This window comes from Drosophila miranda, assembly GCF_003369915.1.
Source record: "Drosophila miranda strain MSH22 chromosome Y unlocalized genomic scaffold, D.miranda_PacBio2.1 Contig_Y2_pilon, whole genome shotgun sequence".
NCBI classification, from domain to species: domain Eukaryota; kingdom Metazoa; phylum Arthropoda; class Insecta; order Diptera; family Drosophilidae; genus Drosophila; species Drosophila miranda.
In genome coordinates, this window is record NW_022881614.1 from 29,176,358 (window position 1) to 29,203,736 (window position 27,379).

General features: G+C 43.4%; 2 protein-coding genes and 1 pseudogene across 3 annotated transcripts; 2 read left to right on the top strand and 1 right to left on the bottom strand.

Moving 5' to 3' along the window:
• The first annotated feature begins 956 nt into the window (after window positions 1-956).
• On the top strand, window positions 957-5,683 carry LOC117193469 (annotated as a pseudogene).
• Window positions 5,684-18,522: 12,839 nt separating this feature from the next.
• On the top strand, window positions 18,523-22,547 carry LOC117193792 (39 kDa FK506-binding nuclear protein-like). 2 transcript variants are annotated; one of them, XM_033398512.1, is made up of 2 exons: window positions 18,523-19,227; window positions 21,493-22,547. In XM_033398512.1, exons 1-2 carry the CDS (start codon window positions 18,613-18,615, stop codon window positions 21,877-21,879), a joined length of 1,002 nt encoding a protein of 333 aa, XP_033254403.1. In that variant the 5' UTR covers window positions 18,523-18,612; the 3' UTR covers window positions 21,880-22,547. The 2 variants fall into 2 exon arrangements, with proteins under 2 accessions (XP_033254403.1, XP_033254402.1); XM_033398511.1 differs by lacking the exon at window positions 21,493-22,547 and having other exon boundaries at window positions 18,525-20,877.
• A 2,130-nt stretch (window positions 22,548-24,677) lies between these two features.
• On the bottom strand, window positions 24,678-25,977 carry LOC108158212. Its single transcript, XM_017290435.2, has 3 exons — window positions 25,680-25,977; window positions 24,983-25,587; window positions 24,678-24,892 (listed from the first exon to the last, which is right to left on the bottom strand). The coding sequence occupies exons 1-3, from the start codon at window positions 25,890-25,892 to the stop codon at window positions 24,811-24,813; spliced, it is 900 nt and encodes a 299-aa protein (XP_017145924.2). The 5' UTR covers window positions 25,893-25,977; the 3' UTR covers window positions 24,678-24,810.
• Window positions 25,978-27,379: the final 1,402 nt, after the last annotated feature.

Genomic DNA, 27,379 nt, shown 5'->3' on the forward strand with positions numbered 1-27,379 from the left:
TTTGTATGCAGATACCTAAGCGCTCAAGCTAACTGTAATTGTAATCTGCTTTCTACACGAGACCCCGCTTACAGAACAATTAAAGCGCAGAAGTCTCAAAGCCGCGACCACTTGACACTAAAACAAGTGTATTGTTTTAAGATTATTCACACACATCGAATTGGAACTAAACATGCCTGCAAGAAATATTAGATGCTCAAAGCAGTTCACACTCACAATTCGATACCGAAGCCGCTGTCGCACTCGCCGTCAGCCAGACTCAGGGTGAAATATTTATTGAGTTCCAGTCGTGAACTCCATCCGGTAATTGAACCTTCTCCAAAGGTCCCTGCTCGGGCGCCAAATGTACGAGCTAAGTCCCTCCAACAGCTTTCCAGTGGAATCCGTCTACACAATTAAGACCTTCCTTAATCCGCTCGATGTACAAGTTCCTTGCTCGTTCGTTTTATTTCGTATGTCTCTTAAATCTAGTGATCATAATTCAGATCGTTTTGGCTCGATACTATTGATACTATCGATTGCGCTTGTTTATATGTACATAATGTAACGCGCCAACTTCAAATTAATTCACAATTTTAGTAATATTTACATATTAATTCAAATATTCAAATTGTTAACCTTTATAAAGTAGTTTAATTCTATATTCTATTAAGGGGCGTCAACAAACCCCTTATCGGTTAGGTCTTTTAAACATCGGTTAAGTCTGGTTATATCGTTCAAATGTTAATTTAGATGGGATAGTGTTAACTGCTTGATACACTGTCCTTTACATGTATATCCGAGTATAATTATGAATATATATCGATTCTTTTTAGACTTCTGTTTATATTAATAAGAGAGAGAGAGCGTTTTTTATGTCAACCATGAGCCGGAAGTGGTGCCAGCCGCAGTTTTGTGGTCAGCGGCAAACGACACATGGCATGCACAGCAGCAGATGGAGAGCAGATGGCACCGGATGGCGTTGTTACAGTTGCGTTGCATTTGCAGTCGAAATGGACCAGTGGACGGGTGTGCACCGGGCGTTCATCATACGCGCCTACTACAAGAGCAACGACTCCATCAGCGCCGCCCAGAGGCTGTTCAAGAAACAGTTCAGCATTTACCAGACACCGCCCACGAATGTGATCAAGTCCTCGCTGCGCACCTTCGAGGGCACCGGCTCCTCGTAGGCTGGTGGCGGCACTCGCTCCTCTCTTCCAGTGAGTATCATATCCCTATCGAATCGCTGATGATTCTGTAACCAAATCGGTTTCCGTTTCACAGCAAATCTTCTGCACCATTTGCAATAATTAGTGGACGTTGACATGCAATGACTGCATCTTTCAAGAGGCGATGCAGTTACTGCACCGTCAAGTGGCCCGTGTGACACCAGCAGAAGGCTGTTACGCGCGGATCCCAGGCAAAACGCAGCCCTCCTCCCGCCCAACCGACCGAGGGGCGCTGCCGCATGACGCGCGGTGCGTAGCCGAACCAAACGCGAACATGCAAGAAAGATAGCTATTAGACTAACATTCGAGGAAAATTAGTACTAAACTTACTAAGAAACTAAGCATGCAATCAAAGTACAAATACCACTACAGTTACTAATTAATAGAAAGGTGTGTAAAGATTAATAATTTAATAAGAGGAAGAGAATTAGTGGTGGATATAATATGGTAGAGGGAATTATAATCCGAGCATAAGACCCTAAACGGTTCATGCAAGGAATAATTCGATCTACAAAGTGGAAGGAACAACGGTATAAAATTTCTAGTCAGTCTAATAGGAATCGTGAAGTTTATGCGGCTCAACAGATCAGGGCTGTCTATGTCACCCCTGATCAAGTTGTGCATAAATATCAGACCAAGCATTTTTCTACGGTTAACTAAGGATGGGAGGTTTACTAATAGTAGTCTACTAGAGTAAGATGGGAGTCTTACACCCGCATCCCAGTTAAGGCCCCGCAGAGCAAAGAGTAAAAAGTTTTTCTGTACTGATTCTATACGGTCCTGGTGTACTTTGTACTGAGGGCACCATACACAGGAGCCGTATTCTAAGATCGGACGAACAAGCGAGGTATAGAGAGTCTTTGTTATATAGGGGTCGTCAAATTCCTTTGACCACCTCTTTATAAACCCAAGCACGCTCATGGCCTTATTTACCATGGTAGAAATGTGTTCGGAAAACTTTAACTTGGGGTCTAACATAACACCCAGATCATCCACCAGGGTAATTCTCTCAAGAGAACCACCAAATAGGGTGTAAGGAGCCAACAAAGGGCTAGAACGATGAAATGTCATAACTTTGCATTTCGAGGCATTAAGGTGTAACAAGTTTGCACAACACCATGACTGAAAGTTATTGAGATCGGATTGCAAGCGAGGATGAAATGAAATGTCCTTGTACTGGACACAGAGTTTAACATCATCCGCATATATAAGCACTCGAGAGTATGTTAATACTGAAGGTAAGTCATTAATAAAGAGTGTGAAGAGTAAGGGGCCTAGATGGCTGCCTTGTGGTACTCCCGAAGAAACCTTTACTGGGAAAGAGAGGGAGTTTTTGAAGAGGACTCTTTGAGACCTAGAACAAAGATAGCTAGAAATCCATCTCAGGAGGTTGGGCGGAAACCCTAAAAGGTCAAGTTTATGCGCTAAAAGGGAATGGTTTACAGAGTCGAATGCTTTACTAAAGTCGGTGTAAATAACATCCGTCTGTAAGTTACCTTGAAAGCCTTTAATAATGAAAGAGGTAAACTCTAACAAGTTCGTGGTGGTTGATCGCCGCCTTATAAATCCATGCTGAGTTGGAGATATAAGTGACTTGCAGAGATGTTGCAAGTGCGGAGTTAAAACCCTCTCAAACATTTTAGGAATAGCGGATAACTTTGCTATACCTCTATAATTTGTTGCATCAGACTTGCTACCTTTTTTATGGAGAGGAATTATAAACGATTCCTTCCAGATCGGGGGGAAGCAAGAAGAATCAATGGATAGGGTGAATAGTTTAAGCAAAGGTCCACACAGAGCCTCGGCGCAGTACCTGAGTACACAACCTGGAACCCCGTCTGGACCCGGTGAAAACACCGGCTTAACTAGTCGAAGATCATGAAGTAGGGAACATTCATTTAACAAGGGACTGAAAATGCCGTTCGACCTCGGTAAACAGTATGGGTACGGATGACCAGAGTAGCTTTCCTCAGAATAGGTGGTTTGGAAGAATTGGGCAAAAAGATCGGCAATTGCCTGATCATTATTTGCCGACGTATTACAAAATGATAGCGAGGATGGGTGTGCGGACGTTCTACGCTTACTGTTTACGAAGCTGTAAAACTGTTTAGGGTCCTGAGAAAAACGTATCCTGCATCGAGATAGGTAGTTCTTATAGCATTGAGCATTAAGAACTGAAAAGTTTGACCGAGCTAATACATAGCGAGAGTGAGAAGTAGGAGAACCCACTTCTTGAAATTTTTTATAAAGTCTTGATTTTAAGTTTTTTAGACTGGATAACTCTTTGGTAAACCAAGGGGGTTTTCCAGATCTAGTCGGAAAAGAAAGCGGGACACAAGAATCGAAAAATGTGCCAAGAGCATTGTAAAAAATGTTTGTGCCTTTTATGATATCAGTGCACAAGTACAAAGCGGACCAATCAAAATCCCTAATGAGGTTATTAAGCTTCGCAAACTCGGCTTTACGAAAGCAGCGGACACGTTCGGGCAGCCTACTCGACCGATCCAATACAGTTGGTCCTATATCTAGCGACACCTCGAAAGTAGGGTGGTAGGCGTCTTCAGGTATAGTGAGCGGAAGGGCTCGGGTTAACAACACTATGGTCGGATCCGATACAAAGCACAGATCAAGCAATCGACCCAAGGAATTATTCACATGGTTGACTTGAGACAGGGATAGGTCAAGCAAGCCGTCAACAAAGTCATGTCGTGACATGGGCACTAGGATACTAGACTCGTTTTACCGAAGACCAAACAGTTCCTGGCAAGTTGAAGTCACCAAGAACTATCATACGATCTTTATCAGATAGCGAGGAAGAAACAGCGGTTAAAGCGGACAAGTGCTGCTCATAAATTGAAATATCCGAAGAAGGTGGGATATACGAGCAAGTAATGAATATAGCGAAAGCGGGAAGAATCAGTTTTACACACAGGAATTCCAGTTCCTGTTGAACTTGGACTGTGAAGTGTTCCGACGTGAAGTAAGAGTCCACTGCAATTAGAACCCCCCCTGCCCGTCGAGACGAACGGTCCTTTCTAAAAGTTGTGTACCGACCTGCCAAAACCTCGGAACTAAGAATGTCCGGCTTTAACCAGGTTTCAGTAAACACAATAACGTGGGAAGCAAATGCAACACTATCCCGGAAAAGAATGCTGAGCTTACTACGCAAGCCTCTTACATTCTGATAGGTTACTAAAAGAGAAGTTAGTTTTTTGGAAAGGTGGAAGCAAGACGGGAAGTTGAGGAAGAGGAAGTTGAGGTTGAGGTTGAGGGTGGCACACTGGAAAGGTTTGGAAGGGATATGGGGGCCTATTCTTCTTCTTAGCCTTAAACTCCTTCACCACCAAATGCTCCGGCCAAAATTTGGCGGAGCAAATGCTGTCAAATTGAGTTGGGGAGATGCTTATCTTAAACGAGGCTATCTCCCTGTCATTAGAGAAGTTAAATTTCTCCACCTTTAAACCCACGGCTTTTATTTTGCTTTGAATAAAAGCAATTACATCATTAGATGTGAGGTCAGGGGCCAGCCGTGAAACAAAAACTTGTCGTTTTGGTGGGACTCCCACCAGTGGTTTAGTCACCACAGGCCTAGTACCTGTGGTGGCAATATCCGGAGGTCCGGAACGTCTATTTACTGGTGGGATCGGTATAGACGGGACAACTAGCGAACTTGCGGACACCACGGACACGGACGCTGCAGACGTACTTGGCTGCACATTCTCCGAGGCGATGAATTCGGCTACCGAATCTGCGTCGCCAGCAGCTGTCGTTGGCCTTGGAGTGGCAAACGAGATCAACTGCTGCACACTTGGAGTGGTCGGAGTCAGTTTTTCGGCGGCGCACGGCTGAGTGACGGTTGGCAATTGCAGATCCCGCGGAGTGACCTTTTTGCGCCTCGGAGACTCATTCAGCAGTTTTAAACCGCTAAACTGAGCCTCCATGGCTAGGAGCCGATCGTATTGGTTTTTAAAACCAACGGTCAGCTCCTTAAAGCCACTCCGCGTCTGCCTCATGAAAGCCACCATGTCTTTCTCCACCGCACGGCATGCCTCGCAACTGTAATGCAAGCCATTACGTTTGGCTATAGCATCACTCACGAGGCCAGAAAATCCAGCGCATTTTGCGTGCACTACGCTGTCGCAGAGCCAGCAGGGGACATTCGGCTGATCGTGGGTGATCTGCTTCTTACAGCTTTTTTTGGCACAGACCACAGCGTATTCCATTTTATTTTATTATTTATTTATATATATACTATTGTTTGCAAAACAAATTGGTATCAGACCAATGTGCCAGACAACGCTCAAAGCGGAATTGGTAAAAAAAAGAGAGCAGAGTGGAGAGCGGTTATAGCGAGAGCTACTAAGCAGAGAGCGCTATTGCTCAGAAAGTTTAAAGAGCGTGAGAGAAAGAACAGTTATTGAAGTTGAGGTGATAGCCTGAGTAATGAGAAAAACTTCAGCAGCTCCGTGAAGTGAAGGGGTCACTTGGTTTTTTACTAGTATTTGTGTACATGTACGAGTATCTCATAAGTTAGCGTAGATTAATCGTGAATAAACATTTATTTTTTTTGGCTAATTAACAAGTTTGCAATATCAACACGTCTCTCCGTTTGTCAGTCTTTCAGTCTGTCAGCATGCTTGACCCAATTGATGTGCTTTTGAATTTTGGAAATATGTAAATCAAATTCTGACACATTTCGGGGACAAGTTTATGTGTCATTAAATTCCCCAATTTTATACTAAAGGCTGTAAAAACACGAGCAAGCCTTGCCTCAAAAGTGTGTCACATCAACATTAAAATTCGAAATTCAAATACGTATAAATCTGATCAAATATAATTATTATTTCTGACACACACAGCCATGTCCAGAAAGCAATGCAATCTTGTTTGCATTACTTGAACATCTATATCTTTCCATGGTCGGTCATTAGGCATTCGCCCCTTGCAATTTTCAGGCATATTGTCTCTGTGGGCACAGCTGAATCCATAATATATGTTCAACTGTCCGATTGCCTCCAGGCATGGCCTTCTGGGTTCTATTGATGCCATGGACTCCGACTGCTGTATTTTTTTCAGTTGTAGTTCATCCAGTATTTGTCTTAGTTCGCGGTTGAGCCGTCTGTAGACTCATTATCGCTCAGATCGCTTTATCGCTGTGCAGCCGTCCACGTACACGTCTATAAAAGTGATGATCGGCACCAATACAATACAACTTTTTGTTCCATTTTGACTGCTGTCTGCGCACACACGGCTGTAAGATATGTGCGTGTGTGCGTGCCGACCGATGATCTAGATTCTAGAATAAGAATCAATAAAAGTTGTACATTTTCATACATGAAATGTTCGAGAATTCCACTCTTTACCTTTTGATTTCCCCTCAGCCTCCTGTGGAGATGCTTCTCTTGTATATATACTTCTATAATTAGACAATTTTATGTCAACTTAGTGGAATATTTTTTATGGAATGAAAAAAACCGCATGCATGTAGGATGCCTGGCCTGATGACAGGCTTCAGCCTTGAGAAGGATGATTCCCCACAGAGGCTGGGTCCTGTAGTGGCCAGTGAAGCAAACCCAGATTAAATTCCCTAATAATTTCCCAGATATAAAGCAGATTCAAATCACGCGCCAGCTTGATTAGTTCGAACACCAAGGCTTTAAAAACAGCTACTTCGAATATGGAGCTTTAATAGCTCGAATGTTCTTTTTCGACATCCTTGATGCGGAATCGACAACGCCTAGGAATTAAAGTGGAAATTTATGTCAGCTAAAATTGTGCAGAAAATGTGAATACAAGATCAGGAATCGGAATCTAGGGTGACCTGTGTCGTGGACAACATGTGATCATCGATTCGTGAGTACGAACATACCCGCGAAATAGCAGGGTATAGCAGCGGTGCAGCGTAATGAAAGGGAGAGCGTGATAACTCACACGCCAAGAGCGAGCTTTCGTTCGAAACACATATAAACGTGCATTAATTTGATCATCGACATTCTCTTTGCTTTGTCTTGTTCTTTTCTTTTGCTTGCATTCTTGTGTTTGCACTTCAATTAAATTTGACTTTAAATGTAAAATCATATAAACATATACAGTTATATTAAGGAATATCTTTCCTATCTCTCATATGTCTTAAGTCCTTTCCTAATCAACTCAATGTTAAGCCTTGATTCACTCTGGCAATGTCGGCCAAAATATCATTCTTTAATTCTTTACTATTTTTATATAATTAATATTGTTCCACAGCTACCGAAGCAGTTCATTGGGCCCAACGAGCTCGTCAAGGAAAGTGTTTGAATTTGGTAATGATCATTAATTTCGTATTGAATGGAAATGTTGACCTTCGTGAGTAAAAAGGCTCAGTTTTGCTATGAATTGTATTTTATATTCTTAAGTTAATGAACCTTTTGTTATATATGAATCTTTTGAATCTTGATTAATATAACTATTTTGAATTGACATGAATTTGGAATAAATAACAACCATTCTGTCTAAGTACATAATGCCAATGATGCATCGAGTGTAATAATGCAGCGGTAGTTACGTTAGGGGCCATGCCAACATCGTTCCACGCATTGCCGAAGGTAGGGAGGGTATAGAGGAACTAGTGATCTCCTACACCTAGGATCACTAAATTGAATACGCGACTACCGGATTCCTTCTTGCCATCTATGCCTACCGGGGATTGATTACATTTGTTTTTTTTTGTCTTGATCAAAGTAGATTCTGTGTCAGTGCACTTAAATTTTTATAATATGGCGAGAACAAGGAAGTATAGGGATAGGAAAGACCCCGACCCCATCCGGCGAGCTGAGCCCAGAGCGCAGTATAGTGCACTAACCCCGATTCCCTTTCCTGCTGAGGCTGCATTGCCAACAAGATTTAACCAGCCCGTAGCCGTAACATTATAAAATGGCGCCCAACGTGGGGCCGAAGACGAAACGACGTGTTATAATCGGAAAAGTGTAGAAAAGATACGATTATTTCCAGATGAGGATAATTCCGAACGGTTGGAGTAACCTTCGTGCTTCACGGTTAAGCTCTGTTAATACATCCATTAGCCTGTTAATTAGAAAATTCGGTATATCGTGTAGACGTGTAGTCAGCTTTTGGAATGGAGATTTCAATTCGACTGAGTAGGGATTGGTCTACCAAGAAATGACGGCGTAAACTGTATAGATGTCTGAAGAAAATATTTTAGTAGAATAAAGATGTTAGTGCCGTGTATCTGAGCTGTGGAATTTGCGATTGCAATTCAGGATTTTGTATTGATCGACCCAACCAGACGCACGACCACTTTCAACTTTATAGGAACATGACTTGTTCGGTACTTGGAATGGCGGGTCTTAGAGAAACTTTGAGTTCCCGACGAGTATCAAACATAGTCTAATAGGAACCTTTAATATCCATTTAATTCAATAATCATAGAGGCAGAAGAGAGGAGTTACACATCGATGTAGAATTGGCATTTGTGGAAAAGACAGAAAATATTTTGCTGATTGAAGAGAAAAAAAAAAAAAAAAATTAAGAGGAAATATGGCCAGTAAAGATAATAGCTTTGAAACTGCATTAAATCAGCATGGCTATTGTCGCATTTGCCACGATAGACTTGAGAAAGATCAATTGTTTGCCACGACACCGTGTCAACATCAATTTCACCATTCCTGTTTGACCGATTGGCTTAATAGTTCACCGAGTTGTCCAACCTGTCGCGGACTATGCACTACAGAATTGTTAGTTCGGGGAAATGTTGATTTGGCGACGGAATTAAATAACGCGGACCTTGCAGAGGTAGGAGATTCGAACACCTTGAGGAGCCTGAACCAATAATATAAGCGATCATGCGTAATAAGATGTCCTGCTGGAATTGTGATAAGATAGGGCATAGATGGGATGATTGTGTGGAACCTAGAAGCATATTTTGTTACGGTTGTGGAACCAAGAATGTTTTCAAGCCACGTCGCTCTAAGTGCCATCCTTCGGAAAACCGGCTGCGGGATGTGTCAACGAACCCCCTGTAGGCACATCCGTACCAAAACATAGCGAAAGCATCAGTCAGACTATAGATGAGGGTTTAGCTAAAACCGCTATGGACTCAGGATTTTTATCGGATAAACGACCAACTAGATATTTACCCTTACATGTAAGACTGTCAAATTACAAGAAAGCTAGAAATAGGATATTTGGCGATCTTTGTACCATATCAACTACGACAAAATCTAAAAGATCTACTCTTCGATTACGCAAATTTTGGAAAGCAGTTGTTAGCACTCGACAATGCTTAATTGCTTCCATATTCAGTACGGGAGATAACCGTCTGTACACACCCATCACGATTGAAGACAAGGTTTACAACGCCTTGTTAGATTCTGGAGCGTCGGTTAGTTGCGTTGTCAACAATGTGCTCTCCTTAACCATCCGAAATCACGTAAGTGTTCGGGAAGGGTTAAAACAGCCAGCGGAACCAAATGCTCGGTTGAGGGCATTTTCACAGCGACTATTACATATCGTAGTCTCACGGAAAGTATAGATTTTTTTATCATACCAAACTTAACCCAAGAGGTTTACTTAGGAATTGACTTTTTTAGGAAATTTAAACTTGCTGATCGACTCATGAGCGAAAGTGTCTCTGAGTTAGATATAGGTCCCACGCAGGATGAGGAAAGCTCACCCAAGTTACACAAACTTTCTAGTAAAGAGCAGGAGAGACTGCAAGGTGTCGTCGAAATTTTTCCTTCGTACGAACGAGACGGATTGGGCAGAACCAGCATTATTTCGCACTCGATCGACGTAGGTGATGCTAAGGCGATTAAACAAAGACACTGGCCAATCTCCCCTGCGCGCGAAAAACTTATGTTTGCTGAGGTAGATAACATGTTAGCTCTCGATATCATAGAACCTTCTTGCAGTCCTTGGAGTAGTAATTGTGTTCTTGTTCAAAAAGGTGATAAGGTTCGGTTGTGTTTAGACTCTCGCGAGATCAATAAATACACGAGGAAGGATGCTTACCCCTTACCACATATTGACGGGATCTTAAGCCGCTTACCTCCAGAGCGGTATATAACTGGTCTTGATATGAAACATGCTTTCTGGCAAATACCATTGGACGAGCCATCACGACCGTATACTGTGTTTACCGTTCCGAATCGTCCACTGTACCAATATAAGGTCATGCCATTTGGTCTGACAAATGCACCTCAGACCTTATGCCGCATAATGGACCATGTCATACCCCCACATTTACGGAATCGAGTTTTTGTATATCTCGATGACTTGCTTGTTCTATCGGATGGCTTTGATTCGCACTTGATTCTTTTGCAAGAAATCGCACTATGCTTAAGAAAAGCGAATATCACTATCAACGTTCGAAAATCTAAGTTATGCATGAGAGAGATTAAATATCTCGGTTTCATAATTTCGGATGGTCAGATCAAGACTGATTCATTGAAGATTCAGGCAATCAACGACTTCCCAATTCCAACAACGGTAAAGCAGTTACGACGGTTTCTCGGTTTATCCGGATGGTATAGACGTTTCGTCGAGAATTATGCCTCCGTGAGCTATCCATTGACCGAGATGCTTAAGAAACAGAATACTTCCTTAATATGGAATGAAACCGCAACCAATGCTTTTGAAGAATTGAAACGAAGATTAACATCAGCTCCAATCCTCAGAACTCCTGATTTTTCTAAGAAATTCATCTTATTGTGTGATGCTAGTTCATTTGGTCTCGGGTGCGTCCTAGCTCAAGAGAATGAAGAAGTCTTCGAAATGCCAATTGGATACATGTCGGTTAAGTTATCCAAAGCTCAACGGAATTATTCCGTTACAGAACTAGAATGTCTAGCAGTTATTAAGGGAATTAAGAAATTTCGAGCTTACATAGAAGGCCAGGAATTCTTAGTAATAACCGACCATGCAGCATTGCAGTGGTTGATGCGACAAAAGGATTTGTCTGGAAGGCTCGCGCGATGGGCTATACAGTTACAGGGTTTTGATTTTCGCATTGAACACCGGAAGGGTTCACAAAATGTTATTGCTGACACTCTGTCAAGGCAAAATGAATCGTCAGTAGATGAGTTTATAGATCTATGGCCGATCATCGATTTAGAGTCCGAGCATTTCACTTCGTTGGAATATCGTGATTTAATTGAACGCATTCAGCAGAACCAAGAGAAACTTCCAGATTTAAAAATAACAGATGGCTGGTCTGAATCTGACCACCAGTCGTGGAAATTATGGGTACCCTCTGGCCTAGTCAGTAGTGTTATCAAGCAAGCCCATGATTCTCCTAGCGCATCACATGGCGGGATGGGTAAAACCGTTGGAAAACTTAAGAGATACCTGTTCTGGCCCAAGATGTTGGTTCAAATCCGAGAGTATGTGAATAATTGTGTCATTTGTAAACAGACCAAAAGTCCCAATATAGTATTACGACCACCATTGGGAAAGCCAATGCAATCAGAGAGACCGTTTCAACGACTCTACATGGATCTGTTAGGTCCATACCCTAGTTCAAAGGCAGGGAATATCGGATTATTAATAATCGTGGATCATTGTACAAAATTCCATTTCCTCTGTCCATTGAAACGATTCACTTCCGGAAAGATTTGCGAGTACTTAGAAAATTCCATTTTCTTTACGTTTGGAGTGCCGGAATCCATCTTAACGGACAATGGTTCTCAATTTCGATCAGGATTCTTTGAGGCTTTTCTAACTCGATTTTCAATTAAACATATTTGTACCGCTTTTTATTCGCCTCAAGGGAATGCAAGCGAGCGCTTAAACCGATCGGTTTTGGCGGCGATCCGTGCGTACGTGGGGAAAGATCACACTACCTGGGATCAACGACTGAATGAGATTAACGGTGTTATTCGATCCAGTCTACATACAACCACCGGATATTCTCCTTACTTCCTTACGTTTGGGCAAAACATGATTTTTAATGGCAAGGATTACGAATTGCTCAGGAAACTTAACTTGCTATCAGATGATTCTAGAGTTAATTACCCCGATGCTCTGCAGTTGGCAAGGTATGCAGCAAAGGTCAACAATGCAAAGGCTCATGCAACCAACGCGAGGGTATACAATTTGAGGAGTAGAAACATACAATTCAACGTCGGAGATCAGGTTTACGTTCGCAATTTCTCCCAAAGCAACGCGTCTAAACAATTCAGCCATAAATTAGCGCAGGTGTTTGTGACAGCAACAGTAACGAAAAAGCTAAGTCCTGTTTATTACGAATTATCGAACGAGAAAGGAAAGAAAATGGGAGTATACCACGTAAAGGATATTCAAACCCGCTAATTCACTGTCCTTCTTTTCTTTTCGATTACGATCCCTGTCGATCACTCCGGGACATAATCTGGTGGTGGAGAGTGTAGTGGCCAGTGAAGCAAACCCAGATTAAATTCCCTAATAATTTCCCAGATATAAAGCAGATTCAAATCACGCGCCAACTTGATTAGTTCGAACACCAAGGCTTTAAAAACAGCTCTTTTTCTTCTCTCGAGACCGAATTCCATGGAAGGGTCCCGTTAAAGCTCGTCTATGCCGCTTAAGCCGACAGCGACGGTGAACACGCGGATCAATTCCATTTTTCTCCCAAAACACTTCGGTTGTGCCTGTGCCAATAGTGCCAAACTCTAGTGGAAGTTCACGTGTCCCTGTATGACATAAAACATACCAAATTACATAACTGCAAGTCGGCGGAGAATCGACTAAAAAGCAAGATCAAGCTATATTGTGTGGTGAAAGTGCAAAGTGCTACGTAGAGAAAAAGAAGGTGATTATAGAGGAAAGCAGGTTTGGTACATTCACTGAATTCCGAATCTATTACAGAATCTCTTGGTCACTGGAGGTCTGCCGTGCTTTGGCGCTCTCACGCCTAACCCCCCCCACGCAACCTCCAGTGTCTTATTTTTGGCCGCTTCGAATTACCAGCGTTTCCGTTGTACGGACGATCTGTATCGACTTTTGAATGCCCTCTAATCGTATCTTGCGAGATGCAACTCAACATCCTTGATGCGGAATCGACAACGCCTAGGAATTAAAGTGGAAATTTATGTCAGCTAAAATTGTGCAGAAGATGTGAATACAAGATCAGGAATCGGAATTTAGGGTGACCTGGGTCGTGGACAACATGTGATCATCGATTCGTGAGTACGAACATACCCGCGAAATAGCAGGGTATAGCAGCGGTGCAGCGTAATGAAAGGGAGAGCGTGATAACTCACACGCCAAGAGCGAGCTTTCGTTCGAAGAGAATTCGGACATATGCGTGCGTATGCACACACATATAAACGTGCATTAATTTGATCATCGACATTCTCTTTGCTTTGTCTTGTTCTTTTCTTTTGCTTGCATTCTTGTGCTTGCACTTCAATTAAATTTGACTTTAAATGTAAAATCATATAAACATATACAGTTATATTAAGGAATATCTTTCCTATAGAATTAATTTCTTTATCATATGTCTTAAGTCCTTTCCTAATCAACTCAATGTTAAGCCTTGATTCACTCTGGCAATGTCGGCCAAAATATCATTCTTTAATTCTTTACTATTTTTATATAATTAATATTGTTCCACAGCTACCGAAGCAGTTCATTGGGCCCAACGAGCTCGTCAAGGAAAGTGTTTGAATTTGGTAATGATCATTAATTTCGTATTGAATGGAAATGTTGACCTTCGTGAGTAAAAAGGCTCAGTTTTGCTATGAATTGTATTTTATATTCTTAAGTTAATGAACCTTTTGTTATATATGAATCTATTGAATCTTGATTAATAGAACTATTTTGAATTGACATGAATTTGGAATAAATAACAACCATTCTGTCTAAGTACATAATGCCAATGATGCATCGAGTGTAAAAATGCAGCGGTAGTTACGTTAGGGGCCATGCCAACATCGTTCCACGCATTGCCGAAGGTAGGGAGGGTATAGAGGAACTAGTGATCTCCTACACCTAGGATCACTAAATTGAATACGCGACTACCGGATTCCTTCTTGCCATCTATGCCGACCGGGGATTGATTACATTTGTTTTTTTTTGTTTTGATCAAAGTAGATTCTGTGTCAGTGCACTTAAATTTTTATAATATGGCGAGAGCAAGGAAGTATAGGGATAGGAAAGACCCCGACCCCATCCGGCGAGCTGAGCCCAGAGCGCTGTATAGTGCACTAACCCCGATTCCTTTTCCTGCTGAGGCTGCATTGCCAACAAGATTTAACCAGCCCGTAGCCGTAACATTATAGTCCGCCCCCACCACCCCACTCGTCGCTTTCCGCTCACAGATTACAATCGGAAAATGCACATAAGGTTTTACATTCTGTTCTGCGGCGCTGGCATTAGTTTGGGATACGAGTATGTGGCAGCGGTGACAAAATAAAATTAGGAGATGCTTTTAGCCATAAACATAAAAATTGTTCTCAAGATCCGGAAAGCAGCAAGGAGGAGAGCGCAGTCCCCCTCAGTTGTAGCCAGCAGCGATTCCTTGGTATCATAATTTCGAAATGACAGGTAATTTGGTGGCAACAGCAACAACAGGAAGAGGATGTGGAAGTGGTAGTGGAGGTGGTGGTGGCAGGAGGGTAAGCATCGCATGAAGTGCGAGTGCGAAATGGGAAAATGATGCGGGTTTATTAAGTATCGTTACTCAGAGAAGAAACCCTCGCAGAGAAAACCGAAATCCCGCCCAACAAATTTATGATGCGCCGTTTCCCAAGGAACCCACACAAAAAAATGCAGAAAAATTTATATTGTAAATATATGAAGGACTCCAACGGGCGGTTTTTTTCTTGCTTGGGAGTGGGGGGATGAGTAATAGTGGGAGGTTTCCCAGCCACACGCCCACTTCCTTTCAGTGCTGCAATCTCCGAGTGATTTAAGCACATGAAAAATGTTGCCGCACATGAACATGCAACTAATGAGGCGCCTTCTTCGAGGTAGAGGAGCAACGCTTACCTGTTCCACGGGCATGCGGCACCGTGTCCTATCTGCCACCAGCCTTGGGCGCTTCACTCAATTCAGTTCGTTCCGTCGGGTGGTTTAAACTCTAATTGAAATTTAGATAGCTGAAACGTGTGCCAGCAACGGAATCACTTCGAAGGTGGGTGGCTTGTCAAGTGGCAAGTGCCAAGGCGGTTGATTAGTTAAGCATTCAGGAGGCGGATGTGCCACCTGGGAATGTCAAATTACTGGCCCGCTGCTCCTGCTCCTGCCATCTTACCATCCCCACTTTCTGCTGAATGCCGTCTGTTTCGATGCCGGGTCCGTCCCAAAAGTGGGAGGATTGGGATTCCCCACACGCCGCATGCAAAGTGAAGAAACGGGAAAGTGAATAAAACTGCAGCAAAAGAAATTTTCATAAATGTTTAATGGATAATGGCGAAAATAAGCACAAGGAGCCGGGGCACAGCCGAATGACTGCACACAGGACTGTACATGTGTTCAGTCTCTCTCCCTCTCTTCTATCCCTCCCCAACATTATCTCCCCTCGCGATGTACGATGTACGAGTATTGTTATGTTTCAGCAGATATATGACTCTCAGCCATATGCCACAAACACACACACATGCACATTCATTCGTAGTTACATTCCCATCGACATGCCCGGATATGGGTATATGAATCTCTGCTTTTAGTTGCTGCCCAGAACCCAGCGGTTCTCATTAAAATCACATAAAAACCGACACTTCAGCAAGAACGAGGGTATCGATTGTGGGATATCTCTCCAGATGCAGATAGCAGGCTGTCTTCATTCTTTCTCTGATTCCATGTGATTCATCGTATCCGTATGAGATGGAATTTTTTACCAATATCACAGATAGAGTAAAACGTAAGAAACGAATGCAAAAATTAAAAAATATAACTTTGGGACCTCTGCTTTAATTCATATACCCTTGCTCTATAGAGGAACTGGGTATTCGCGCGAAATGGAGCAACCCCGCCAGCCAGCAGGTCCACTTATTGTCTCTGCTGTGGCTCCTGGTCGGAGGAGTCCTTCAAGTGTGCCCATTACCGACGGCAGAAATCATAACAATAAAAGTGTGACAGGACCGCGGATGGGGCCTGGGCCTGGGAGTGTGCCTGGGACTGGGCCAGAGACTGGGGGAATGGTTCTTCGAAGGGCGAAAGCCCCTGTTACTTAATCGATGATGATGAATAATTGATTCGCTGCGATGCGCCCAAGCATGGAAATGAAAATGTCGGTGCAGGCGGGAAACGGCCTCTCCTCTGTTTCTGCCTCCAGCTTCTGCTCCTGCCCCTGCCCCTGCCCCTGCCCCAGCTCCTGCTCCTGTTTGAGTTTCGGTTTCAGTTCAGTGTCTGATTCGCTCTTTCTACTCCTGGTGTGTCCGTGTATTGTTGTGCTCTTCTGTGTGTAACGAATGGCAAATTTCAGGAAGCGGAAATAACAATTGCACTGAAGAAGCGGGGAAAAATGGCGACAGACAGAGAGAGAGATAGAGAAAAGTGGGAAATGGGAAAGACAACGGCTGAAGCAAATGTGCACTAAATGAAATGCCAACACAGCAACACGGCCAGGAAAAACGGAAATCGCAAATGCGAATGAATGACGTGGTTGGAAGAGTGGGTCTGGAAGAGTGCAAATGGGCGATGGGCGGACAATTTTGTGGTATTTAAATTGTATTTTGAGTCCCATTTAAGTGGCACAGTATAAGGAGACAGAAAAACATTCCAGAACGAGGCAAATGGTGCAATGCACGCATTACACATTAATAATGGCTCAAAAAAACCATTCAAATTTTATACCATAGCAGAAATAATGCTCATTTTTCCATCAAATATATTCTCATTATTCAGCAGAACTATTATTTGCAGAACTTCAAAAGGCAGAAAAGATCTTCCGAGAACTACAAACCAATTGAGCAGAAAATATCCAGATTATAAAACATTTCAAGAACAAAACTTGACGAGTTGAAAACGAGACCCCAGTGAAAAGTAAATGAATTAAATTATTTTGCCTTTTCACTTGCCCTAAGGACTTTTCCATTCGAATTCCGTTTCATTCTCTTTCTCTCTTGCTTTTGTGCGTTTTTCCATCAGCTTATAACAGTGATTTTTCGTGGGAAAATGTATTGTTTTCTCCGTGAAAATATTTAAATTCCTTTCACAAATTGAGCTACAAATCGAGTGGCAGAACTGGACGAAAATCAAAGCTGAATGGAGCTGTGAACCTCTGGCTGCCACAAAATTAGATTTAAATATTTTGGTATTTCCATAAATTTTCATATGAATGCAACGGCTTTTCTTCCACTCCACACTCTCTCGCACACACACAGGCGAGTGATGTGAAGCCTGTTGCATGGAGGAATGCTGATAGCAACTGGGAATCGGCTGTGGCAAGTCTCGTTCCATTGCTCTGCCACTGGCAAAGGCACTCCACTGCACACCCACCCACATACACTTTTATTCACAGACAGACACACAGCAGCACTTGCTCAATCATTTATGCAGCAATCAGTGCCGTCGTTTTTTCCACACGTACGATTACCGTCCGACTCGACATAGAGACTTGCTCGTGCTCGCTCTCGTGCTCCGCCCTCGCTTATGTGGAGCATATTGGGAATCAAAATTGAATCCTGGATAACAATGCCGGAGCTGAGGCTCCAATGCGGTCGTTGAATTCTCCTCCTCGCATCGAATGTAGATGGTTTTCGGTTTCTGTGCCAGCGACGGATCAAAATTAGGCTGTATTTGGGCTTAAGTCGTACAATCAGAGAGCAGAAATTGGTGATCGATTTCCTGGAATATTGGATTTTCAACTCCTTTCGTAATAAATCCCATTGCCCAACCATTTTGGTACATACGGAACAGGAAAAGGCAGTTTCCCTCAGATCTGACAGAGTAAAAATATATCCAAATAAAAAGAGAATTCACTGATTTGAAGGTTGAAATCAAATTAAGTCAACTGAATAAATTGACTTTTAGTGCATATCAAATTGGGAAAAGCGATCAAAAAAACAGAATGGTATGGAGAGGAAAATCCCAAAAATAAAGTGAGCAAATCAGATGAAAGTGAATCGTTGCAAGCAGCCAATAAAGCCACTAAAATGTTGCAAATGCAAGGGGGTAAACATTAATTCAAATTCATTTGGCTAGAGCGAAGTGAATGGGCGAAGATGAGAGTGAACGTCTCGGATCTTAGACAGGAAATACGTAGAATAAATTATTGCCGTAGAGAAAGGACTATCGGCGAGGAGTGGAGGCAGTTGAAAAGTGACGTTTTCTGATAGAACAAATTTCCATTGATTCGGAAGTTTTCCCCCTCAGAACAAAGCACTCACTGAGATCAGAGTATGGCAGTATTACTCCATCAGTATTCCCCCTCATCTTTTTAGCTACTGTTCAGTTCGATACAAGCATAAAATTGAGTATTTCCATAATGGCAACCTCTAGTCTGGTGGAATTTTCAGATCTGATCAGTGTCAAGAACAGAACCGAATCCCTGGCCCTCCCCAATGTGAAGCGCATCAACAATATCGCAGACTACATGGCCGATCCCTTGAATTTCGATGGCGACATCGAAAAGCTGGCTGGTCGCCTTAAGAACGAGGCTAAGCGGTGCCAGGATGTCATCAGTCTCTTGAGAGACCAGCTGAAGGTGAAGACTACAGCTCTGGCTCAGGTCAAGGAGGATATGCTGGAGCTGCAGAGCCAGCTCAAGCAGCCAGATGCCACTTTCGTCTACGTGACCATGAAGAAGCAGGTCCTGGTTAAGTTCTTCGACGAGACCGAGGTGAACGAGTACGATGTGCCGACGGCACTGATGCGATTCAATCTTAAGATGAGTCATCTTTACGGGGAAATCCTGGCGCTGGACAGCGACATTGATTACGTGACCTACTTAAAGGGCATTGCTACAGTCAACAATCAGTATGTGAAGGATTGGTACAAGCGCGAAATGACCAAGAAGCTCCAGATGGAGCTTGAGGAGAAGGATCCTAAAGCGAAGGAGTCTCCGGAGTATTTCGAACGTGAAGACGACTCTGAAGAGGACATTTATGAGGAGTTTGAGGAGTTTATCGGACATGATCAGTCTGGAGTGAAGGCTGAAGAAAAGGAGCCTGAGGAAAAGGAGCCTGATGAAAATAAGTCTGAGGAAAAGGAGTCTGAGATGAAGGATCCTGAAGATGAGACTGAAGAGGACACTGACTCGTGTTCCAAAGACCCTGAAGAGATGGGGCCTGTGGAGGAGGAGCATGTGAATAAGTTCGAAAATAAGGATAACAACGCTAAGGGAATGTTACCTGAGAAGAAAGTATCTAAGGAGAAGGTCGCTGAAAAGAAGTTCCCTGAGGAGAAGGAGCCTGAAGAGAAACCTCCTGGACAGAAGGATCCAAAGAAGATGGCTACTGGGGACAAGGACGCTAAGTTACCTGAGAAGAAAGTCACGGGGAAAAATGCCTCTAAGGAGGTGCTCCCTAAGAAGTTTCCTGGGAAGAAAGTCTCTAAGGAGAAGGTCATTCAAAAGGATGTCTCTCCGAAAAAAGTCCAAAAGGTGGCTCCGAGACGATTGTCCAATGAAGAATGATTCCTCATTCCCCATTCCCCATTAAATTGTTATCAAAGTTATATTTTACAAACTAAACACAATTGTTACATGGCACCAGAGAATAAACGCAGTTGCAAGCACCACTTTGATGTATCTTCGTTAAGCTTCAATTCTTATGTCTTCTGAGATAACAGATAGGAATGAAATGAAATACTTAAGATTTACAAAGCTGAGTAAGTTTATTAGCCATTCAATCAAGAGACTTTGGCTCGAACTAAAATTTGCGTAATATAAAGTCGAGAATTTGCTTCACCGTCTCCCTGTTCCAATCTGCTATCTACTAGCTGCTTTGCTTTGGTTTCCGGTTCGTCTCATGCCTTTCCTGTCACTGGCAGCCCGTTTGCCGCTTCATCTTCATTCTCCAGCCATGAATAAACCGTGCGACACTTGCGTTTAATGGCTTTGCATAGTAAGGATCTGTGTTCGGAGTGCTGGGCCAGGTCCAGGTTCTAGCACTCAGCCGGGGTCCTAGGAGAACAACAACAGATTGCGGGCTAGTTTGCCAGTGCAGTTTTTTATTGCGAAATGTCGGCGCTGATAGCGAGTGTAATTATTATGCTGGACTGGCGCACAGACTGGCGGAGTAGAGTTCCCTCAGATCTGACAGAGTAAAAATATATCCAAATAAAAAGAGAATTCAATGATTTCAATGGTTGGAATCAAATTAAGTCAACTGAATAAATTGGAGAGGAAAATCCCAAAAATAAAGTGAGCAAATCAGATGAAAGTGAATCGTTGCAAGCAGCCAATAAAGCCACTAAAATGTTGCAAATGCAAGGGGGTAAACATTAATTCAAATTCATTTGGCTAGAGCGAAGTGAACGGGCGAAGATGAGAGTGAACGTCTCGGATCTTAGACAGGAAATACGTAGAATAAATTATTGCCGTAGAGGAAGGACTATCGGCGAGGAGTGGAGGCAGTTGAAAAAGTGACGTTTTCTGATCGAACAAATTTCCATTGATTGGGAAGTTTTCCCCCTCAGAACAAAGCACTCACTGAGATCAGAGTATGGCAGTATTACTCCATCAGTATTCCCCCACATCTGTTTAGCTACTGTTCAGTTCGATACAAGCATAAAATTGAGTATTTCCATAATGGCAACCTCTAGTCTGGTGGAATTTTCAGATCTGATCAGTGCCAAGAACAGAACCGAATCCCTGGCCCTCCCCAATGTGAAGCGCATCAACAATATCGCAGACTACATGGCCGATCCCTTGAATTTCGATGGCGACATCGAAAAACTGGCTGGTCGCCTTAAGAACGAGGCTAAGCGGTGCCAGGATGTCATCAGTCTCTTGAGAGACCAGCTGAAGGTGAAGACTACAGCTCTGGCTCAGGTCAAGGAGGATATGCTGGAGCTGCAGAGCCAGCTCAAGCAGCCAGATGCCACTTTCGTCTACGTGACCATGAAGAAGCAGGTCCTGGTTAAGTTCTTCGACGAGACCGAGGTGAACGAGTACGATGTGCCGACGGCCCTGATGCGATTCAATCTCAAGATGAGTCATCTTTACGGGGAAATCCTGGAGCTGGACAGCGACATTGATTACATGACCTACTTAAAGGGCATTGCTACAGTCAACAATCAGTATGTGAAGTATTGGTACAAGCGCGAAATTACCAAGAAGCTCCAGATGGAGCTTGAGGAGAAGGATCCTAAAGCGAAGGAGTCTCCGGAGTATTTCGAACGTGAAGACGACTCTGAAGAGGACATTTATGAGGAGTTTGAGGAGTTTGAGGAGTTTATCGGACATGATCAGTCTGGAGTGAAGGCTGAAGAAAAGGAGCCTGAGGAAAAGGAGCCTGATGAAAATAAGTCTGAGGAAAAGGAGTCTGAGATGAAGGTTCCCGAAGATGAGACTGAAGAGGACACTGACTCGTGTTCCAAAGACCCTGAAGAGATGGGGCCTGTGGAGGAGGAGCATGTGAATAAGTTCGAAAATAAGGATAACAACGCTAAAGGAATGTTACCTGAGAAGAAAGTATCTAAGGAGAAGGTCGCTGAAAAGAAGTTCCCTGAGGAGAAGGAGCCTGAAGAGAAACCTCCTGGACAGAAGGATCCAAAGAAGATGGCTGGCTACTGGGGACAAGGACGCTAAGTTACCTGAGAAGAAAGTCACGGGGAAAAATGCCTCTAAGGAGGTGCTCCCTAAGAAGTTTCCTGGGAAGAAAGTCTCTAAGGAGAAGGTCATTCAAAAGGATGTCTCTCCGAAAAAAGTCCAAAAGGTGGCTCCGAGACGATTGTCCAATGAAGAATGATTCCTCATTCCCAATTCCCCATTAAATTGTTATCAAAGTTATATTTTACAAACTAAACACAATTGTTACATGGCACCAGAGAATAAACGCAGTTGCAAGCACCACTTTGATGTATCTTCGTTAAGCTTCAATTCTTATGTCTTCTGAGATAACAGATAGGAATGAAATGAAATACTTAAGATTTACAAAGCTGAGTAAGTTTATTAGCCATTCAATCAAGAGACTTTGGCTCGAACTAAAATTTGCGTAATATAAAGTCGAGAATTTGCTTCACCGTCTCCCTGTTCCAATCTGCTATCTACTAGCTGCTTTGCTTTGGTTTTCGGTTCGTCTCATGCCTTTCCTGTCACTGGCAGCCCGTTTGCCGCTTCATCTTCATTCTCCAGCCATGAATAAACCGTGCGACACTTGCGTTTAATGGCTTTGCATAGTAAGGATCTGTGTTCGGAGTGCTGGGCCAGGTCCAGGTTCTAGCACTCAGCCGGGGTCCTAGGAGAACAACAACAGGTTGCGGGCTAGTTTGCCAATGCAGTTTTTCATTGCGAAATGTCGGCGCTGATAGCGACTGTAATTATTATGCTGGACTGGCGCACATACTGGCGGAGTGTGTAGTCTGTGCAGTCGGTGGTGCCTCCTCTTGCTGCACGCTTTTCGACGCATAAACGCCTCCAGTTATGTAATAAATAAAGTGCAATTGTTGCGCCATTTCGGATGGTGTTTGGGTTTGGTGTCTGTGTTCTGGGTCTGCCGCCATGCTTGCGAATAACTGCAAGATGGCGACCGGCTTCCGGCTTATAGTCGAACATCCAATCCCTCTCCCGGCCGCAACACTTTCTCTTCCCCTGCTGCTTCTGCTGCCTCTCCAGCTGGGTGTCTGTTGAAGTTCCGTTTTTGGGTAAATGGCCAGTGCTCTGTTTGGTTGCCCGACTGTCGGGTGGCTTATTTCGTATGGCTTTAATTTGACAAAAGATGGCATTTAAAGCGCTCCCCGACGCACATTTCTCAAGTCGAGAGGTCAAAGGGTGGCATAAATAATGCGCAACGGAAACGGAAGCGACTGAGAAGGGGAGTGCGACGGAGAGTGGGAATGGGAGCAAGAACAACGACAAAGTTGTGGAATTGTTTCGGTTCTGTCCATGACTCCTCCGCCTGCATGCAAAGTGCACTTTACTTTTGCTAATTGAGTGTGCGTTGAGTCTGTGCAGGTTTTCTAATGTAGGTAATTAGTGAAGGAAACTTGGCCCAAAAGAGCCAGAGATACTTGGCCCAAAAGGAGGCCGGAGCAGCAGAAGAGGAAAGGCTTGCATGAACACGAACAGCTGTTGTCAATTACATAAACTTGTCTTTAGATTGTTCAGCATATCCCAGAGCAGAAGTTTGTGCCTAATCAATAAGAGACTTATATTAACTGAAAGTGCAGATACATTCTCAAAATCAGGTACGATACTCGTGCTGGTGGGCGAGCCACCACACACCACAATTCCATCTACCGAAATTCGTTTGCATTCAGCTGAAATTCGATTTAAGCCCTGAATGCGGTTGCTATGGGAATAAGCCAAGTTTATGTTTATGGGAAATCCGAGAGATGCAGAGCAGGTGCTGCGCATGACCGTGTGACTGCATTGTCTGCACTCACAAGGACATCATGCCACATGTGGCAAATAAACTTAAAATTAAGCAATTAATTTAATTATAGCCGTGCATGAGCACAGCTCTCTGTTTGAGATTGCAGCACCCACGCAACAGATGCCCCAACCACATCCATAGATGCACAGATACACACATATGTATCCCCACATAGGAATATATAGTAATATTGCCATTGAGAGGCAGTTGCAGTGCAGTTGCAGCTGCACCTGCACTTGCAGTCGTTGCCAATTGCCATTTAAGCGCAGTCGGAAATTACAAACCCAAATTGATATGAATGGAAAGTAGAGTGCACCCAGCACCCCTTTTTGCCAAGGAAAATCAAAAGCATTTTCATTTCATTTCATTTTAAATTCCAATCCAATCTACAGCAGCAGTATTTATCATTCGCCAACTGCCATTAAAAAACACGAATGGAAAAAATACAGGGTAAAAATATTAATTGCATTTAATAAGGATACATGGAAAAAAGGTTTTTATAAATGGATATAGTATATAAATTCACTTTGACAGACAACATCGAAAGTGTTTTAATGTGAAAGGGAAATCAATGGAATGGAAAAGCGAATTCAAAGTCAATTTATGCTAAAATATTCAGCAGAGGCTATTGAATATTAAAGACACGTTTTTGACAGAACCATACCCATTTAAAGGAAGCTATCCAGATATGAAAATATATTTTAAAGAAGAACTCATATCAGATCTCTTTTCATACACAATTCTATCAGATCATGAGAGCCATGTCCACATCATGGGCAGATAGTTATTTTTTCTTTTCTATGATTTTTTCCTATTAAAGATGATTTTTCGCTTACTCGATTCTGAGAGGTTTCTGTTTTGTCATTGGCATTTCTTACAGGGAACGAAAATAATCCCACTTTTTGCTAAGTAATCTTCTTTAGGCTCTCTTTGCAGAAGATTATTATGAATCACCATCAGTCTGGACTGACAGCTCTTCCATTATAACCAATAAGAAGTCTCTGTTAAACTATGATAGTACGTTTCAGTCGTTTTACTTCAAGCATGAGCTCAAGCAGATACATTTTAGAGGCACTTAGAGTCTATGTATGACACTCTAAACTACATTGATATGGTGATGTGAACACCGATTCCGGCCGGACGCATTATGAGGCCTCGGTGGCGTGGGGTGGTGTCCCCACTAGACCCGGGATGTTCAGGCCCATCAGCATGCTGTAGAGTATAAGGCTGTCGCATGGAAGGGAACAAACAAGAAATGGGGAAAGAATCAGAGGATGCTGTAAGCTGCTTATCAGGGATTCAGTGTCAATGGCTTACTAGATCGAGTCGGCACATTTTCCCTGGGCATGCCGTGACTGATGTGAGCGACAGCGGGCGGCCTTCTTGGTTGCCGGCATTGCGGATCGTTGAACTTTCACTTTGAAGATGGGCGAGTTGTGATCTTGCGGGGGGGTGTACTCAATGCCTTGCGGCAGCGGGGGCCGGGTGACTGCTGCAGCGGCAGCCATAATGGGAATATCTTTGGATCTGGGATGCGACACCTGTGGCAGACGTGGCAGGTGCGGCGCGGCCGTCGGTGTTCCGCCAATTGGCGTCTCCATTATCATTAGATTGTTGAGCCTAGACTTGGGTCTGATCCTGCTTGCGGCGATATCCGCCAAGAGATCCGAGCTGTAGGTTGAGCTGCTATTCAGACTGCTCAATGGTGCTTCAGATGTCTCCGGGGATTCCTTTAAGGTAGTGGTTGGCGTCTCTGTGGTGCTGCTCAACGCTGTCGTGGATGTCGTCGCAGCTGCTGCTGCTGGTGATGCTGGCGCTGCTGCTGTGCTGCTGCTGCCAATGGCCTCAGTCGAGAACTTGATGGTTTTAATGGTCAACGCACTGTCATCGTAGTAGTAATCCTCAGCATCGTTGTACGCACCCTAACAGAGAGATCCAGGCTATTTTTAGCATTTGCAACTTGTTAGCTGCACATTGGACCCAACTGGTTCTGGGTCCCTCTCCCTCTACTTACATCTGTCAGATCGTTCTGACCCACCTCGATGATGGCGACATCCTTGATGCTCACGTGAATGTTGTACTGGCCCGTCTGACGCTGATCGAAGACCACCCGCCCGCTGCCATCCGGCTGCTCAATTGCGGCCAGTGACGATGACTCCACGTCATCGAGGGGCAGCGTGTGGGCCAGGCCGAACAGTGCGATCAGGGCAAGCGGCACGAGCAACATATCCAATATCGATATGGATGGACCAGAAACCAGTTATATTGTTGGAGTGCGAAAGTCTGATGGAAGACGGTCTGGACTTCTTGAATGGACGACAACAACTGGACTGCTGAATGGCTGTGAGAGCTCTACTTAAAGACCTACAGAGGTTTTGTCTGGTTCTGTCTCTCTTACTTCCTCTCTTCTCGTTCTTACATTTTAATTATATTGTAGTTTGATATTCCTATGGGAATAATCTTTACTACTGTGTTTTCTGTGTCCGTAGGTTCTTTTCAATATACCCTGCAATAGTATTTACTTTGCTCTGACCAAACACAAACCTCATCTTTGAGGTGCTTAAGATGTGCTCTAACCAAATGACCAACAATCCGGCTAATACCCGAACTCGTACTCGCACGACCTGCATAAAATCACAAGTGCACACATATGTAAATATGGACCGACAAGCAAATAGTTCGGCACTTGAGTAAAAGTTTAAAAGTATGGGAACTGTTCTTTAATATCCAAGAAGTAAAACACATATACTATCTGCTGCATTTGTTTTCCACACTTTTCCCACCTGCAGCATGACGTCTCTATGCTTTCCATTTCTAAGCAATACCTTTTGTAAGAACAATCTGCTCAAAGCACAGAAAAGTTTAAATACAAAAGTTTTTTATTCAATTTTCTTTTTAATTGTTAGACAAAAATGTCTGAAAATCCGATTTTGGCTTATATCGCCCCCTGGTCATGGAAAACCTGCTCTAAAAACTCATATTTTTTTGGAAATGTTTTTGGCATGGTAGAAAAAGTTTCTAAAAGAGGTTTAAACATTTTTTAAATCTTTTGAATTCGTTTTACCATTTTCACTACAGCTCTCTTTTTTGCCCGAACATAAACACACAAATTTCAGCCGCATTTCCATGGAAATCTTATTCGAGTCTTGCTTCTTTCCTCCAATTACGAGTGGTTTCCATTGAGTCATTAGCAGAGCACTTTCGGGCGCCCAATTTCTGTGCGTAACCAATCAATGGCAGAGCACCTAGCCACTAATTATGCGAAGAGGGCCAGGGAAACGATATGCCCGGACCACTTTGGACCAGGACCTCTCTCATTTGTATGCAACGTCGTGCAAAATCAGCATTTCTCATTAGATGGAATGCCACAAAAAAGAGCAAAAAATTAGATTAATTTGAAATTAAATTGCAGCTAGCGGACAGAGGACAGCAGCTTGCCACTTGTGCCACTGTGCTGCTTTCTTTGACGCTTCTGACCCGCTGCGGGCGATGGTTCTGAGTGGCAACAACTTTTCAAAGTAGGCAAGGCTTTGTATTTAGTTTTTTGGTAATTGTGGCCTGCAAATAGTTTAAGGTTTAATGCATGGCTGGATCGACCACCAAGAGCTGCGGACGACCTCATTCTAGGGAAGGGGGCGGCACCTCTGTCAAGCTCAGCAGAACGGCCAAGGAAGATGAAGGAGTGGAGTGGTGTGGAGTGCAGTGCCGCATCCG